Source organism: Cygnus atratus, chromosome 14, assembly GCF_013377495.2.
Source record: "Cygnus atratus isolate AKBS03 ecotype Queensland, Australia chromosome 14, CAtr_DNAZoo_HiC_assembly, whole genome shotgun sequence".
In the NCBI taxonomy this organism is placed as follows: Eukaryota; Metazoa; Chordata; class Aves; order Anseriformes; family Anatidae; genus Cygnus; species Cygnus atratus.
The window spans coordinates 1,723,067-1,741,140 of NC_066375.1; the positions used below are offsets into that span (position 1 = coordinate 1,723,067).

General features: G+C 44.9%; 1 protein-coding gene across 4 annotated transcripts; it reads left to right on the plus strand.

Moving 5' to 3' along the window:
* Nucleotides 1-150: 150 nt before the first annotated feature.
* On the plus strand, nucleotides 151-17,966 carry KIF3A (kinesin family member 3A). 4 transcript variants are annotated; one of them, XM_035560733.2, is made up of 18 exons: nucleotides 166-242; nucleotides 732-1,014; nucleotides 2,321-2,465; nucleotides 2,697-2,781; nucleotides 3,273-3,378; nucleotides 4,143-4,282; nucleotides 4,670-4,867; nucleotides 5,261-5,435; nucleotides 6,491-6,592; nucleotides 9,871-9,879; nucleotides 10,804-10,960; nucleotides 11,654-11,834; nucleotides 12,138-12,248; nucleotides 12,992-13,117; nucleotides 13,736-13,789; nucleotides 13,916-13,984; nucleotides 14,174-14,298; nucleotides 14,814-17,966. In XM_035560733.2, the coding sequence occupies exons 1-18, from the start codon at nucleotides 237-239 to the stop codon at nucleotides 14,860-14,862; spliced, it is 2,121 nt and encodes a 706-aa protein (XP_035416626.1). In that variant the 5' UTR covers nucleotides 166-236; the 3' UTR covers nucleotides 14,863-17,966. The 4 variants fall into 4 exon arrangements, with proteins under 4 accessions (XP_035416628.1, XP_035416626.1, XP_050569568.1 ...); XM_050713611.1 differs by lacking the exon at nucleotides 9,871-9,879 and having other exon boundaries at nucleotides 14,814-14,894; nucleotides 17,211-17,966; XM_050713612.1 differs by lacking the exon at nucleotides 9,871-9,879 and having other exon boundaries at nucleotides 14,814-14,861; nucleotides 17,210-17,966.
* Nucleotides 17,967-18,074: the final 108 nt, after the last annotated feature.

The window sequence follows — 18,074 nt, forward strand, 5'->3', positions numbered from 1 at the left end:
CGCGGTTGCCATGGCAACGCGCCGCCCCGCCCTTCTCATTGGCTGCGGCCCGGCACGGGCGGAGGAGAGGGGCGGGGCGATCCCCGCCTTTCCCCGGCAGCCATTGGCCGCGCCGCCTCCGCAGCGCGCGGGGATTGGCCGCGGGCCGGGCGGGCGGGGGGCGGGCGCAGGCGCGGTGCTGTTATTGTTCCGCGCTGCGGCCCCGCGCCGCTCCCTGCCCGGCCGCTGCCGTCGCCATGCCGGTGAGGGGGGGACGGGGGTTGGGGGGGGGCCCGGTTGGGCCCGGTTGGGCCCGGTTCCCTCGGTGGGAGGCCGCGGGTGTCAGCGCGGGGCGGGGCCAGCGCCGGGCCGAAGCGAGCCCCTGCGGGCCGAGCCCACCGGCAGGGCCCGGGGCCGCTCCCCGGTGCTCCCCCCTCGCAGCGCGGGGCCGCTCCCGTCGGGCGGGGGCACGGAGCGGCGTCCCGGTGGCGGTGAGATTCCCGGGGTTTACTCGGTTCCCGCATTCCCAGGCAGGCGGCTGCCTGAGCGTGCGCCGTTCTCCCTGCCTTGGCTGCGGGCCAGCCCCGGATCCAAGCGCGGCGCTCGCCGCCCTGCGGAGCAGCGCGTTTTCCCTCGGGTTGCCTCGGCGGCCCGTGCGCGCACACCCCCGGGGGCGCTGGATGCTGGATGTCGCGCTGCAGCCCGGACGCGTCTTCGCTTTTTGTTTTTTTTTTTTTTTTTTATAAACGCAGATCAACAAGCCCGAGAAGCTGGACAAGCCGGAGAGCTGTGATAATGTCAAGGTGGTTGTCCGCTGCCGGCCTCTTAACGAGCGGGAGAAGGCGACGGGGTACAAGATGGCAGTCAACGTGGATGAGATGAGGGGCACTATAACGGTTCACAAAACGGACTCGTCCAACGAGCCTCCCAAGACGTTTACGTTTGACACGGTTTTTGGACCAGAGAGCAAACAGCTGGATGTCTACAACTTAACTGCAAGGCCCATTATCGACTCCGTCCTGGAAGGGTACAATGGTAAGTGCCTTGTTTTACGTCAGTACGCCCCGTCTTGTGCTGCCTGCGCTGTTAGTGATGCTGCTGCTCTTACCGGGAGCCTCCCCTCACGAGGGCTGTAGCTGTCTGCGTCCTGACCTCTCACTTAAGATGGCCAGAAGGCGCTCGCCATTCTGAGCACCCGCAGTGGTTGTACATGCTAAGATTGTAAATGGGGAGATCAGTGATGAGCAATGCCAGCTGAGGTCGGTGAGCTGTGTGTTTTCATTCTCCATCTTCTGTTTGCAAAGATATACGCTTTGTTTCGTTATCAGAATTCTCAGCGACTCTCCACTATACAGTTTCAGTAACCAAGCAGCCGCCGTGGTCCTGCAGTAACTAGGTATGCGTACCAGACTTGTGCATATAAGTGCTGCATTTTCTCCTCTAAAATTTGCTGGTTTAGACTAAGATGGCTAGTTAAACGCATCTGCCTGGCCCAGCAGATAATCCGCTGATTCCTACAGCTGGAAGGAATACGACCGTGATTTGTGTGTGTGTGTGATGCATGCAAATGCACTGTGTTAAGGAAAGGAGATGTTAGCAAGGAAGCAAATTACTGCTTTCCATAACAGTGTGCTATAAGCAACAACAGACTGTAAAGCTTTTAAAGGTTTGCAAATACCTAATAAACTCTCGTGCTAACACACCCAGTTTCAGCTGGTTAAAATTCCATTTCTTCAAACAGTAATGCCAATGAAAATGGAAGCCTAATTTGAGTTTTCAGCAGTGCTGGGGCACAACCGATTAACCAGTGTATTTCTGGAGTGTCTGAGCTGGGTCACAGTGAACTTTCCTGATGGCTTCCTATGTGGGCTGGTTATCTAGTTCAAACTGAAGCTGCATCCGCAGGTTCAGAACCAGACTGGTTCTGTGGCCTGTGTTGTAGGAGTCTCACATGGTTCCTGCTGTGGCTTAGAGTGCTAGCAATAGTTGGTTTCACACTTGGTATATAACCTTCCTCTAATTGACAGCGTTATTAATTGGGCTTGTCTTAATTATGTGTGAGCCCTAAGTGTACTAGCATTCCATTCTTTAATCATTCTGTATGGTTAAAACAAGCTGACTTTCTCTTAAATATTTTGCAGGCTGGATAAAGCAGTGGCTCAAACACGTTTCCCATTGTTGGCCAGTGTTTCTCTTTCTCCTAGCTTTGCACAGTATCTGCTGGAGAGGGTGGAAAGTTTCAACTCCATAAAAATAAGATACGTTTACAGCTATCAGGCTAAGAATTGATGAGGTAAAACTGCAGCTAGCAATTTCCTAATTACATTTTCTTATTCTTCAGGCACTATTTTTGCATATGGGCAGACTGGAACAGGCAAGACTTTTACCATGGAAGGGGTCAGAGCTGTTCCTGAGCTTAGAGGCATCATTCCAAATTCCTTTGCACATATATTTGGCCACATTGCCAAAGCAGAGGGGGATACAAGGTACGGCTTCTCTTTACTGCTTCTGTCTTGTGTCCATCTGTAGAAGAAGCTGGGCCTCAACAATGGCAACTGAATCTGTATGTCTGGATTTAGCTGGAAGACTCCTTCTTAGGAGTTCTTGACTGGACAGCAGGATTGTATTTGTAGATGGGTGCTTTTTCTTTGCTGTCTGCGATTGCTAGGCTTCAGCAAATGTCTTATTAAGAAAGCTACCCAACTGTTTGTCTTCAGGTTTTTAGTTCGTGTGTCTTACCTGGAAATTTACAATGAAGAAGTGCGGGACCTGCTAGGAAAAGACCAGACCCAGAGGCTGGAGGTGAGCCTGCTGTTCTGAATCTGATAATGTTGCTCACTGCTGTGAAAGAAATATTTTAAAGACCAGAGAGCGTTTGAAGGGAAGTGGGAGGCTGGGCTCCTTGGCACATGTCCCGTTCCCTTTAAAATGCAGTAGCAGCTGGGTATCTCTGCTGATTTCTCTGAATCTTTTCTGTTTGGTCAGTTGTACAGTGAGAAACTGGCTTTCAGCTGAGTCAGTTTTGTGCATGCGATGCTATCCTAAAGGCCCTTTGGTAGTTTTGCTAGGAGTTAGTGACTGGGACTTGAAGCCTGTATTTGCCATTAGGGAAAACCAGTGCAGCGTTGTCCTGCATGAGTCTTGATTCCTTAGCCATTCGCTTTCAGAGCGTAGGAGTGTTTTCCGTGCAAAATAGAACCTGGGGGAGGAAATCACTGTAGCAATGCAGTGCCACTGAAAATTGCTGTCAGGGATCTTCTAAGGATGCTCTGTCTAAACTGTTTCTCTCTTAGGTTAAAGAGAGACCTGATGTGGGAGTTTATATCAAAGACCTGTCAGCTTATGTCGTAAACAATGCAGATGATATGGACAGGATCATGACTCTGGGCCACAAGAACCGTACGTAGTCTCGCAGTGGGCAGGTTTACAGCTCTGCTGTCAGGCAGAGTGCGAGGGTCTGATTGTGAGACTGCAGTAAGAGATGTTGCTCCTAGTCCTAACGCTGGAAAGCTCCTTCAGCTGAGCAGAGCGTAAAAGGATCTCCCCTCCCAACCCCCTTCTGTGCAGGGGCAGGTAAAGAAGAAGGCCGTGCCTCCTCCATTGGAGGAACGGTGAAGGGGAGGATGCAGTGAAAGCTGTCAGCATTATCAGGGGTACTGGTGCGTCTTGGTTCTTCCCCTCCTCTGTTCTGACAAGGCTGAGCAACAGCTAGTTCTGTGCTGTGAATAGAAGGCGGTATATGCGTTCTGGAAGATTTCATAGTTAAGCCCAGATCCTTTTATGAGCTAAAATTCTGATTTACTGTTGCTTTTGGCATGGATTGTCATGCTCTTATTTCTTAAAATACAGCTATTTACAGGGATCAGCAGGGAAAGCGTTAGGCTAGTGATCTCTAGCTTTTAAAAACAAAACAAATGAGAACTACTGCTGCTCTTGGGATGGGATCATGTGGTCAGCTTAGAGTCACAGAGGGTAGCAACACTTCTGGTCTAGATTGGGGGTATCCTGTGACTTCAGTGCCTAAGAACAGTTTGCTGAGTCAGGGCATCCTTCTTCCATCTTCTGAAAAACGGGGTTGAGTAAAGAAGTGGGGATATAGCTCCTTTGAGAGCGGGAAGAACGTTACAGGAGTGTGATTCATTAACCTTTTTCTCAATTAAAAGGTTCCGTTGGTGCCACAAACATGAATGAGCACAGTTCCCGTTCACACGCCATCTTCACCATCACCATCGAGTGCAGTGAGAAGGGGGTTGATGGAAACATGCATGTGCGCATGGGCAAGCTGCACCTGGTCGATCTTGCTGTAAGTAGGACCAGCGAGGTCTGCCATAAAACCTGGTGGGTATGGCTGCTCGGTTATGCACTGTTAAAGGCTTCGAACAGAAGTCTGGGCAATTGTCTGGTGGATCCTGCTTGGCAGAGGGGTTGGACTAGATCTTCCGAGGTCCCTTCCAGCCTTGGTTATTCTGTGGTTACTCTGAGCAATCCAGAATTTTCTGGCATTGAAAGCTTTGGTTAAGACCTGTTTGACTCGTCTCATTAACCACGACTGAGGTACGTACCTAGGTTCTCTAATAATGGATGCGGTGTTCAGTGACATGGCTGCTAGCAATACTTCAGGGGTAGCTGATCCTATTTGGGGGAAGGAGACATATCAGAGGCTTTGTTGCAATTCCTGTTTCCTTTCCAGGGTTCTGAAAGACAGGCAAAAACTGGAGCAACGGGGCAGCGACTGAAAGAAGCTACAAAGATCAACCTCTCTCTTTCCACGCTGGGCAATGTCATCTCAGCGCTGGTGGATGGCAAGAGCACTCATGTGCCCTATCGTAACTCCAAACTTACACGGCTCCTTCAGGATTCCCTGGGGGGCAACTCCAAAACCATGATGGTAAGCTGAGAGATGCTCCGACTGGTGCCAGCTATTGATCTGTTCCTACAGAGATAACATCATGACTTTGCTGGAGGAGCAGCCTGGCATTTACCTGTTTCTTTCGGAGCTATTTGCAGTTGAGAGCCTTTTATATGCTTTTGCTATCTCTTCTCTTAGTCTCTGCACAGACAAGGATCTAAACACAGTGTAAATAAGCACACGTGCATAAGATCAAATAGAAGTCATGCTTAGGTAGCCAAAAGCAGTTGTAGTGTGGAAGCAGCAGGAAAGCCTGGGAAGGAGTGGCAGTGTGATATTGGTGGAGCTGGGGATGGATCCCTGTGAAATCACTTGTTCTGGACTCATTACGCTTCAGCATCTAGTAACTTGCTCTTCCATGTTGTGTCACAGTGTGCAAACATTGGTCCAGCAGACTACAACTATGATGAGACTATCAGCACTCTCAGGTATGCAAACCGAGCCAAGAATATTAAGAACAAGGCCAGGATTAACGAAGACCCCAAGGATGCTTTGCTGCGTCAGTTTCAAAAAGAAATTGAGGAGCTTAAGAAAAAACTGGAAGAAGGTGAGATTCCCCTGCCTTGTGGTGTTTGTCTAGACAAATGCTTATCCTATTCGAGTGTAAAAATTCCTCACTATTTGAAAATGTCACACAAGTTCAGGTGCTGTTTGCAGGTCAGCGTTCTGGTTTTGATTATCCTGTTCAGTTCCAGAAGAGGTGCCCTCAGGTAAGGGCAGCAGGGCCATCCCGGCGAGGGGACCTGGCTTTGCCCACTAGGTGGCACTTGCCACTAGCATGAAGTGATGGCTTCTGGACTGAGTTAAGTGTGCTCCTGGTGAGCAAGCAGGGGTCTAGGTATGACTGGGTGTGGTGTACGATTTAAACTGTGCAGTAACAAAAGGCAAATGCATCCACCCTCAAGCGGGGAAAGCATTTTTCAGTAGAAAAATGAAGTAAATTTGTGTGGCTAGAGTGACCATCAGACAGGACACAGAGGAAACAAGAAGCTTCCTTAAGCCCTGGAACTTTATGAGCTTGTGACAGTTATTAATCCATCAATATTCAAAAACTCTGGCAGAGGAATACTTCCTGAGCAGTGACCTTGGCTTGACATCTCTCTCCAGAGTGATGCTTACAGCACAGAATAGCGGTAGCAGTGGCTCCGATAAGGCTTGCTGCTTGGAGCCTCTCCCATTCAGGAGAAGCAGGAAATGTCAGGAACACTTTCTTTAGGGATTGGGAGCTGGATGTAGCTGTTTCATCCCTAGTGGGCAGAGGGTGGCTTCTTAAGTTTCTAGATTCTAAGCTACAGAAAAGTGGCTTTGTTTGCTAACGCCACTGGATTTCTATCTCAATAGAAAAATCTCCTAATACTTTCAGTTCCAGGAAAATTTTGTAGCTTAACCCTTCGGCAGTCCACGGATGCTTTGTTTCCAGTGAAAAACACCTGCTGTTGTTCACTCTGACTCCACAGCCCGTATTAATCTTCCTTAATTGGCCAAAGCCATTGCGAACTGTCTGCTCGCTGTCAGACACTGGCTTCAGACAAATGCCGCTGTCACGATAAGCTGATATGAGGTGAAGGGCAGTGCATCAGAAACAATCCTTTTCCCTTCTAGGGGAAGAGATATCTGGTTCTGAGACGAGTTCTTCTGAAGAAGAGGATGAAGATGATGATGGGGAGATCGGAGAGGATGGGGAGAAACGGAAGAAACGACGGGGTAAGGCGGTGGAGAACCCTGTCAGTGCCACCAATTCCCTCCTGTCCTGCTGCCTGTGTCAGAAACTGTAGCAAGAGTCAGGCAGGGAGAAGTGGAATTGTAGGGCTGCCCTACTGCCGCTGCAATTATCATGCCTCTTCTAGAAACGAAGCTATTTGGTGCTGTCTCTGCGGATGGACAGCTCCACTCCTGTGTGGTATCTGCTTCCACTTGGGTAGTTGTGCTTGCGGTAACGTCCTCGTACGCGGTGGCTCCCTGGCTGCCGCAAGGTGGCTGTGTATGGCTTGTGACTGGTACTGTGGAACCTCCCCTGCTCACAGAGGTGGGAGGAGGAAGATGCCAAAGATCAGCGGTAGGCAGATGTATTTTTTTATAGCCATGGAAATGGTTAGAGGGATATTTTGGCTGTGGTTTAGGCGAAGGATTCATCCGTCTTATGGATGTTCAGTAACTGACTTCACTCTAGTGTCCTGTTTTATGTTGATAGAGGAAGAACTTGACCCTTGGTTGTCTGTGTGCTAGCTGAAAAGTTGAATAGGAGCTACACGTCCCTTGTTCGGGAGCACTCTGGAAATCCCATGGTAAAGTTTCCTTTATCCTACACCAATATTAAACTACCATGTAGTATCTAAATCCCAGAAGATGCTGCTGAACCTAGAGCTGCAGGTTATGGTGTACTGTGGGAAGTTGTGGCTTCCAGGGGTCCTGATCTGGTACCTGTACAAGCAGAGTCACAAATGACATCTGTCAAGCCTTTAGTGTTGGTTGTAACGCAACTCTTCCTTCGTTTTCCCCTGTTGGTACTTTCTAGAATCAAAAAGGTTGACCACCGTCTTCATCAAGAAACAAGTTCTGCCCAAACCTCCCACCAGAGGAATCCATCTTCAAAGTGCTGCTTGAAAGAAATAGAGGGCAAATGGCTGTGACTTAACTAGAGTAGCTCGTTTGGAAGCTAAGTTCCCTAAGTAAGGGTGCTGCTCAGCAGGAGTGTGCACAGTAACTGTCCCCGTTTAAGCTGGTTCTGCCTTCTAGAGGGAGCGGTGTGCATTGCTACATGCATAAGACTGGAAAGGACTCATGGTCACTGAATCCTCTGCTACTGCAGATATCCACAGCCACCTTCACTGTGATCTGGTTTTCTGTGTTGTTGCTTGAAATGGAAGCAGCCTTGGCATGTGGTTTTTAAGCTGTAGGCTGGTTAAGGTGGGTTTAACGGAACTGTCTTTGTGAGCATGCATTTTGTGCTGGGAAGTGGTGGCTTTGCAGGCTGTCTGGGAGGGATCCTAGCAAATGCTTCCTAATGGGAACTTGTGCCTTTCTGAACTAATTTGCTGGCCCTTCTGGGTGTCTTTTCCTTGGAACTAACTTCCCGTCTGCATGTTTCTTCCTCTCTGGGTTTTTCTGTGGGACTCGCTTCTGTTTTCCAGGCAGTAGCAGCAGCAGTAGTTCAGACTCCACATGCTCTGTCATAGAGAAACCTCTGGATAAGTCCTTCACTAGTGAGTGGGAGCTCTTAAGTCTTTTTAAGCTTTGGCCTTTCCATAATCTGTGCACTCCATTTTTGCAATGCTGCACTCTTCCCTGCTTTGTCTATTGGAAAGATAAACCTGAACTTAACGTGGATAAAGCATGCCTTTCCTTTGCTGCTTTCATGCTTGAAATGGTGGTTCGATGTGCGCGTTGTTAGCCAGATGTGAGAGAACAAAGCAATTTAGTATGCTGTTTGAACAAGTTTTAAAGGCAATTGGGAAATAACAGGATAAGTGTTTGCAACTTCTGTATTTTAAATACTCTAAAATGTCAGGAGAAAGTTTGAGCAACTCTTTTTTGTGGTAGGTGCTATGTTATATTGGACTCTGCCTTCTCAAAATTGGACTTGGAGAGAATGAATGAACAGTCAGCAGTTAAGCTGTGCTATTTTTATACTTGCAAGGGAAACTTCATAATGCTTTGAGTGGCTTTATTTTGGCAGACCCTTCCAAACAAACAAACCTGGGCAGTGGTTGCTGATTTTTTTTTTTTTTTCCAGACTGCCCCATGACATTAAGTTTTTAGAGGAAGTTCAGAGGAACAACAAGGGATCTGAATTTTGGTTTAGCAGTGAGGAAAGTGTGGTCTGCTCCTGATCAGAGAGAATAATCTGTCCCTTTTAAAATCCTGCAATCAATTAGTGATGACTTTAACCAAAAATAAAATGCAAGTCTCAGGCCTTGACTTGTAGGGACTTTACCCACTGTGGTTATCCTGTATAGGTGTAGTCTGTTCTCCGTGTGCGGAGAGTCGGGGAGGTCTTGCTGTATAGCTCAGTAACTTACACTAGGTGTGTTAGTGGAAAGTGTCAGCTCAGAGGAAGTGTGGTAGCGGAAGGCAGCTCACAGCCTAAGGGCGACCTTTGGGTAATATTGTGATAGGCTTGGAAATCTGCTCGCTTCAAATCTGCTCTTTCAAAGCTTGCTTAAGACCTGAATATTTTATTTGGCTGAGGACAGTTAATAGCAAAGCACTGATGTGGCACTGGCTGGATCAGCCCACCTCCTGCAAGGCTGGAGGCAGCTCTGTTGTAGAAGCTGCACTGGGCTTTTGGTGATCAGGATGAGTGTGGTTTGGGATATTAACTGTCCTCACGTGTGGCCCTTTTGCATGTGGTGTATTTCATTGCCCTTTCCCTGTCCTGCCTCTTTTACTGCACTTGCTTGAATAACCCAAACTGGCTCTATACCTCTATGGAAGCATCAGTTACTGCAAATTAACCTACTAATACTCTATGTGCAATTGTCATGTATCTTGCAAAGAATTGGCTTGAAAACTTGGTTAAAACTTAGAACAAGTCTTCTGTATGCTAAGATTTTGCAGGTAATTTAACAGAATTGGCTGGCTTCAGGAAGGGGAAAAAATGCTAAGCCTCTTAAGAAGAAATCTACACTGTTTCTTAGGGCATGATCTTTGCGGCAGGCTCATGTTACACTCAAATTCTGCATTGCATTGAATGGGCAGAAGAATGCAGGAGTGAGCTGAAGACTATCCTGGATATGCCAAGCCCTTTTAAGTACAGAAACATTCTATGCTTTAGCATAAAATCATGATGCAATATTTGCTCTAATGGAGTTTTATTTCTTAGTGATTGTTTTCTATTCTGGAGACATGCATGTGAAATTAATGCTTGTTCTGATGTTGATGAACTTCGTCCAAAATGATCAAGCAGTAATATATTTTCTTTCCTCCTTTTTATGCATATGCTGCCTCTCTGCGATTTGCTCTCTACTTCCTCTTAATGCAAGATCAAGCAGGTTGGTGTAATTGATTTCCACCTCCTTATAATACAATTGCAGAGCTTGTTAAAGGGTCCTACAGCTCAGTCTAGTTCACTTTTTTCTCCAAAACTGAGAACAAACAGGGCTGTGTACTAACGTGTAAAAAGCATTTATCTGGCTCAATGCTTTATATGATCAGCTTTGTATGATCAGGCCACCAGGTTCACTGAGTTGCTCTGGCTGTGTCCCTTTTAACACTTAGGAAACGTACCTGGTTTGCTTTAATAGTAGGTAACACTCTAAAGACACAGTTAATAAGCACTGAGACTTGCTGTGACCTTCAAATCTGTGGGTAGTCACTGTTTCATAGATCGAATGTCATCCAAATGTTTTCCTCTGCTGCCTGTTTTCATAGGGTTGTTTTGAATTTCCCTAGTTTCTGTATTTTCATTGTAACATGTTCTTAAAACACCTACTTGCTGACTTTGCAAGAGGTAACCCCTTGGAGCGTACAACGAGCAAGGGGGTGGGAGGATGTGCTAACTTGGAATATGAATATGTAAGTCTTGGTAGCCCAACGAGTTGTAGGCCAAGGCAATCTTCTGTTTTCTATTGGTTGGCCTAATCGACCTAGTTAAAATATCTGACTTTCCAGCTTGGGCTTCTCCTTAGGCAGTATTCCTTCTCCACAAGTGTTCTCCATATGTTTTCTGTTTAGGGCATTATGTTCTTGTATTAGTTCTACAGAGCTTCTCCATTGCAGGAACTGGAGGCAACTCGGCAGCATTAAAATGGGACTTGAAAGACTGAGTTGTGCCCAGCTTGGAGCCCTTGAGTTCTGACATCAAATTAATGCTTGTTAAATTCAATTACTGAATCTGAACTTGAAAAAAAAATGCTGTGATACAGAGGCAGCATTTTTATCTGTGAAATAAATTTTTTTCCCTATCTCTTTGAAAGGCAAAAAGAAAGTTTCCCCTGATAAGATGGTAGAGATGCAAGCAAAGATTGAAGAGGAGAGAAAAGCTCTCGAAACTAAGCTTGATATGGAAGAAGAAGAAAGAAATAAAGCCAGAGCTGAACTGGAGAAGAGAGAAAAAGACTTGCTTAAAGCTCAGTGAGTGCCCTGCTCTAAGTATTATTTTTTTTGTGGTGGTGTGGGTTTTTCTTCCCTTAATCTACAAGTCAGTCATTGATATGTGGAGATGCATGGTGAGGTGCTAGTCAAACTGAACATCAGCTCTTGCTGTTATCAGAATGAAAGAGGAGCTTCCTCTGTGCTTGCAGATTAGAGCAGGTAGAAAAGACAAATTTTATTCTTCTACCATTTTTTTTTCTTAAAACCTCATCTAGTTGAGATGGCCTAGAAACTTAAATCCCCCAAACACTGGCGACCAGTGAAGAGCAGCACTCTGCTGTGCTGCTTGTCAGGGGGCAATAGCTATGTAAGAAGCCAGGTTTCCTGCAGCACACTGCTGTGAGCATGCCACCCTGAGCGTAGGGGTTCTCCGTGCTGGAGGTGAAAAGCTGCTGGGGTAGCCTGCTATCACCAGTGCCTCACACCCCCTGAAAGGGGAACTGCAGCGGGAGAGACTTGTCTGCTGAGCTGGCTTAGCCTGCGTGGAAGTGATGGGAGCTGGAGTTAAGGAAATCAGTGCGCTCACTTGCACTGCCTCACCCCCGCTTAAACCCTTGGCAGCCAGACACGTTTTTCCAGCCCTATGAATGCTGTCTGGGCTGGAGGACTGAGCTCGACCTGGCTGCCTTGTGAGTGCCTTAGGATAGGAGATTTTCCGCTCTGTCTCTCTAGACAAGAGCACCAGACCCTGTTGGAGAAACTGTCTGCGTTGGAGAAAAAGGTGATTGTAGGAGGAGTGGACTTGCTGGCAAAAGCAGAAGAACAAGAGAAGCTTCTGGAAGAATCAAATATGGAGTTGGAAGAACGAAGGAAGAGAGCAGAACAGCTTCGCAAGGAGCTTGAGGAGAAGGAGGTGGGTTATACTCATAAGTGTTTGGAAACAGCAACTATAGTAGGACGCATGATGTTTGTGCCTTTGCACTGTTTGTGTGGATGAAATGTGGTTCCGCTCTGGAAGCGTAGCAGAAGCCAACCACCTTGGTGGTGCGCACTTACCGGGAAGAGTGTAATCACCGTGGGTGTGAGCCAGCCTGGCTAAGCCAGGTCGCCGTGCCCTTGGCAAATGCCTTTTGTCCAAGTAGTTTCCCTTTTTGTTCATACTGTTGCAAATATTTTTTATGTTAATATGTGGATGTCTGCTAAATCTCTCATGCAGCAAGAACGCTTGGACATTGAGGAGAAGTACACCAGCCTCCAGGAAGAAGCACAGGGGAAAACCAAAAAACTGAAGAAAGTTTGGACCATGCTTATGGCTGCAAAATCAGAGGTCAGTGTCTGAAGTGCTCAGCTTGTGATGGGTGGCAGGAGTCACTATGGCTTGTAGCTATAGTCAGCTTTGTAACTCTGGAGAAAGTGTCACAGGTTTAAAAATATTTCTGCTGTCTGCTTGGTTCATGTAATTTAAAAAGAGCTGCACAGGAGTACATTGTGGAGCTTTTTGAACTTTTCTTTAAGCTAAGCTGAGCTGGAGTATGCGTGAGGCTCAGATATTCAGAACTTCAAGGAGATGTACTGGTTGTTATGGAAGAGAATAAAAGTTAGCTGGCAGTCCAGTCTCTGCTTTGCAGCAGCCCAAATGTTCCTCTGCTCTTCACTCTCTGTCCTTCCTGCGTGTTACCCTCATCCTATCTTCCTCAGTCATACTCCTTCAGTGTGTCCTTTGGCTGCTATCTAGAATCCCTGTTTCATGAGAAGCATACTGTCTCTGGGATCAGGGACTTTCCTTGCAATCTTGCCAGGGATGTAAGTTGTTTGCACGCTTTGTTTGCTCTTAGTACAAAGGTTGGACTGGCAGAAAGCCAGTTTCATGTTTCTGAGACCAAGAACTTAATGTGGTTTTCAGCCGTCTCTGAGCTGGAATGTTTTGGAGGGTTTATTCTTGAGATAAATATTCTAGTACTTCTAACCAGAGTTTGCTTTCCTTTCGCAGGAACCTCATACAGGCAGAAGACTATTTTAGGCTGTTATCTTACGCTAGCTCTGACCCTCAAATGTCTTGTTTGTCTGCAGATGGCAGATCTGCAACAAGAGCATCAGAGAGAGATTGAAGGCTTACTAGAGAATATTCGGCAGCTGAGCAGGGAACTTCGTCTTCAGATGCTTATCATAGACAACTTCATTCCTCAGGACTACCAGGTAAAGATGAAGAACGGAAGCTTTTGATGTAGGTGCATGCTATGCTCGCTGAGCCCTCCAGCTATATTTGGTCCGCTGACAAATGGAATTAGTTGGCTTCCCTTCTCTTTCTAAGGAAATGATGGGCAACTGACTGACACTTGTCTGCTAAGCTGTAGCACAGATGAGTTTGTGGATTGCAGATATATACAAAGTAATAAGTGAATTTAGAGCTTTCACTTGGATTCATTCTTGTTTTGGTATCACCCACGAACGCCCAGAAAATCGTTTAAATCTGACACATACTAATAGGAAATAGAAAAGCGATTTTCCTTAACCTTTGCTTTTCTGTATTACGATATTACAATTACTGCTAACCTAATTGCATTGATATAATGGGAAATCCATATTTCAGTGGGAACTCTAATGTACACAAAAAGTGATATTTTTCCTCTGTAGTCTTCAGAGCATAAATTGGGGTTTTTGGTCATGGTATGGCAGTCCTGATATAAACAACTTGAAGTGGTCAAGGCTGTTCTTCAGCAACTTGTCTAGGCTTTCCAGAATGCATCTTCCAGAAAACGTCTGGAGTATAGATCATTGTTACAGGCTTGCACAACTTTTATAACTTTTTTCTAGGAAATGATCGAAAACTATGTTCACTGGAATGAAGACATTGGAGAATGGCAGCTGGTAAGCTAGCTGACTAATGTACAAGCTAATGTTAGCACAAGCTTCTGAGCCCAGAAATAAACTTATGAGGCTGTAGTTCTTACTGTGTACAAGCAACTTTACTTACAGACCTTTCTTTTATTTAAGAAATGTGTTGCATATACCGGAAACAATATGAGGAAACAGACTCCTGTCCTGGACAAAAAAGAAAAAGATGTGAGTGACTCCTCATAAGCATGTGTTGAATTGCGTAGGTCTAAGTTCTGCTGTCTTTGCTTACCACAGCATATTTATGGGAAAATCATCAAATTTCATTTTTTTTATTTGAAAATATTTTTTCTAGTCTTAAATAGAGCGGTTGATCAGTACATAAAGGTTCTGATGTTGTGCTGTTTTTTCCTTTAGCCCTTTGAGGTGGACCTTTCCCACGTTTACTTAGCTTACACAGAAGAAAGCTTGAGGCAATCTCTCATGAAACTGGAGAGGCCAAGGACTTCAAAAGGAAGATCTAGGCCCAAGACTGGTAGAAGGTGAAGGATTTTGGAATATCTGTATGTAATGGGAAACTTACACGGGAAGGCTTAGGTTTGTGCCTGCAAACTTGACAAATGTTTGAAGACTTTCTGTTATAACACAAAATGCTAAGATTCTGCACTATGTAAGATTTACCAGTGCCAAGTGAGGCAGAACCAAGCTGAAATCTTACTGTGGTAAAATCTTGTCCAGAAAGACTTTTTTATGTGGGGACTTTTTCTGATGTACTTTTGTCACATTCCCCTATTCTGTCATCTTGTTTTATTTTACTGTCTGCTGGTGTAGTTTAACAAGTGACACATTGACAGTGCGTATACTGGTATTACCAGAAAGTAATGTACTGCTGGGGCAGACTTCAGCATGGGTGTTCCTGATCCTTGTTTTCTGACAGATGCTTTGTGGAAAAGTTATCACTGTAGTTTTGACTTGAAAAGTGGCTGGTCCTTGTCTTTCCTGGACAGCATAATGATGTCTGTGGTTATTTTTCCTTTCCTTTTTGCTCTCCAAACAGAAAACGTTCTGCAAAGCCAGGAGCTGTCATTGACTCCCTGCTGCAGTAGGTGTGACGTGTTCAGAATTGCCGTAAAAATCAGTGAGTGTATAAGGTTTGGCCAGAATATGCAATTCAAGATGGCACAGTTCGAAGTGGCTATAAAATCCATACCTTGCTGGTATGGAGCTTTATTTAAAATATATATAAATGTATTTTTCCGTAGTTGCCTGTATACTGTATGTTATATTAACATAATATTAAACTGGTATATATTACGGTTGTGAAATTGTGTTAAACAATGTGTTGTGCAGGGAAACTATTGCTGGTAATCCTTGTTGAAATGTATAGAAAATAAGGGTTCTAGATGTTTTTAAGTGCTAGATGACATATTAGCTCAAAATGGTTGATAGAATCCTAAAATTTAATGCTGGTAAATCTGATTGTCCTGCTTTGCACATAACTGGCAGCTTTCACTGTTGTCCTCTGTTGCACTGATCTGTTTGAATGTGGTTGCTGCAAACCTTTGAGTTAAGAGCATTAAACCCTTTTATTTAAATATTCCTCACTGTATCTATTAACCCGATCATACTGTGTATGAAATACACAGCCCTCTCCGTTTGCAACCTTGCTGTACAAAGAAAGGTAATTGGGTTGGGGGAGTCTTGAATTAGACAAGTTTGGGACTTGTGGGAAGGGACCATGCTCTGTTTAAGTGCAACAGAAAACAAGTATTTCTGAGTAGTGCTTTTAGTTTTGTGTGTGTGATCTGCTGGCACTGTGGAGAGTGAGGCCTTTGTAAAGTCAAGACAACTTTTTTCCTCCTCCTTTTAAGTCTGTGTTGCAGCATTGCTTTGGCTGCTTCTGCTTCTGAGCTGGAAGTTTTTAATTGATGTGAATTCTTTGTAGCAATCTGGACAGCACAGATTATTCAAGGGAACTGCTTTAGTACAGCAGGACTGTGAGCACTATGGTTCCATTTTTCTCATCCCTGGCCATAACTAGGGATGAATTACTCTCCTTTATTAGAGTAGGCACAAATTGCTCAATTTTCCCACTACGGTAACATCCCCTGAAACAGCTGATGCTGTTTGTGTGGACTGTATCATCTCCTGTTTCTGGCTGTGTTTTGAGGGGAAAAACAAGGTCTCTGCTGCTAACCATTTCTGGTGGCTGCTCTTTGATATTTATGCTGCTAATAGACACATAACACTTTAATACATTACTCTTGTGTCACGGAAAAAGACGCATCTCCTTTGAATTGTGTGTGCTATATAACTCATGCCAGAGCATAGCAGTTGTAGGAATCTCAACAGTTCCATGTCAGTGTGGTGTTAATTAGCTGTAACTTCCATGTAATTGTAGTGTTACCTAGAGTTTAAAAAGTTGTGCTTACTAATGTGAAAAAATGGGTCCCTAAGCATGACACGAAGAGCAAGACAGCTCCTCGGGTGTCCTGAGTTCTTGACAGAAGCCATGTTTGCTACTATCACAGCACTCTTGTGAAGTATTTGCAGTAGCTAGAAGTCGATAACCCCTTCTTGTTGTCGTGATGCTTAACTGGATGTACCCTGTGAATCTGTAACAGCTCTGTATGTAGCAGGATCTGTAACAGCTAAACTGGTCTTGCAAGGCCATGCTTTGCTCTGGAGATGCATTAACTCTATTCTAAATGAGTTCTAAGCTTTTCCCTGTTTTTTCAATGTGGTTTTTTTCAGGATCATGACCTAGGAGGAGAACATACTGCCCTCCTTTTGGGGGGGGAGGGGGGGCGGGAGAGGTGGAAGGGAAGGAGATGAAAAGATCCGTTTTTGTCACCTAAATTCATACAAGATGCAGATATAAACATTGGCATTTTTTTTCCATTCTAGCATTTGAATAAATGTTAAGTCTCAGATTTTTTTCTGATCTAAACTAGTTGGATTTTTCTCTGAAGAGCTGACCTTATTTTGAATGTGCTTAAATTAAATTAGGATATCTTGTTACATACTTCTCATCAGCAGGACTGAAAATGGCTCAAATGCTTTTTTTGTCTGTTTCTTGGCTCTGTTCTTGCTTCCTGGGCCAAGCAGGCAGATGCATAATTTTGGCCTGTTCTCAGAACCAGGGCAAACTTTTGTATTTCCCTTTTTATTGTCTTGTTGTGCTTAGTTTTGTTGAATGATCTGTTTTTAAGGGTGTTTCTCCTGAATTGTACCTTCAAAAAGATCATTGAAAATTCTTTGGGAGACTATCAGTGGTTCAAATATGCTACTGTGAGCCATGACACTGCATTTACACACATTGTTTGAATTCCCGTTACAATCCTGCTGCTGAAAACAACTGTACTCTATATATTTGAGAACCTCGGGACAGAGAAACTTCAAATAATTGCACACCTTTGTAAATTGGAGAATTGATTGGGATTTCCTGTTACGGGAGCTTGTTTTAAGAACAAATCTGTTCTTACAAGAGGACTTTTTTTAAAGTGGAGCTGTCTTGATGATGATCTGTCGGCTTGGCTTACCTGATAGGTAAGGTGTATGTTGTTGAAGTTCTGGGAACTTCCTTTCAAAACAGAGCCTGGCTTGCAGATTTGTCCTGCTGGCCCTCTCTGTAGCCCAGGACAACCCGTGAACGTCAGATGTGCCCGTAACATGTTTTGAAGAGGAATGGGCTGGGTTTCTGTGGCTTTTTAATCCACACAAATAGTCAATAGAGCCGTTTTCATCCCAGGTCAGTGTGTGTTCTATAGAATTTCTCAGTCATGTTACCATTAAACGTGTGCGCTCATTTTTTGCATCTCGCTACCAGAAGATTCCCCTCGTTCTCAAATATCAACCTTAACATTGAGTTTTCTTGGCTTTGTGTTTACTGTCATATAAATGAATTTTCATGTTTCTTTTGTTCCTGAACCTTTCTTCAGGTTCAAGGGAGGAGAAAATGGTCCTTAGTGCCTTTCAGAAACTTACTGTCTGCATACATCCAGCTTTCACCTTTCTCAACAGTTTTGTTTAGCCAGTTCTGTATATAGGAAAAACTGCTTGTCTAACTTGTCTATCTATTTATTGGTTTTCTAACTGTTTATTTTTATTATCTTTGTGTTTTATGATTAAATTTTATTCAATACACTGTACATATCAGTATTGTGTCCCTGGAGCATGTTCATACCATGAAATAAAATTGTTGATTCTACCTCTCCGCTTGTTTTTTCAAATAACTGTGTGTACAGACTCCTAAATCATGTGAGAGTCAGGAGTGATGTCAGGAAGGGTAGCTGAAACAGCCTGTATAGCGTTGGAG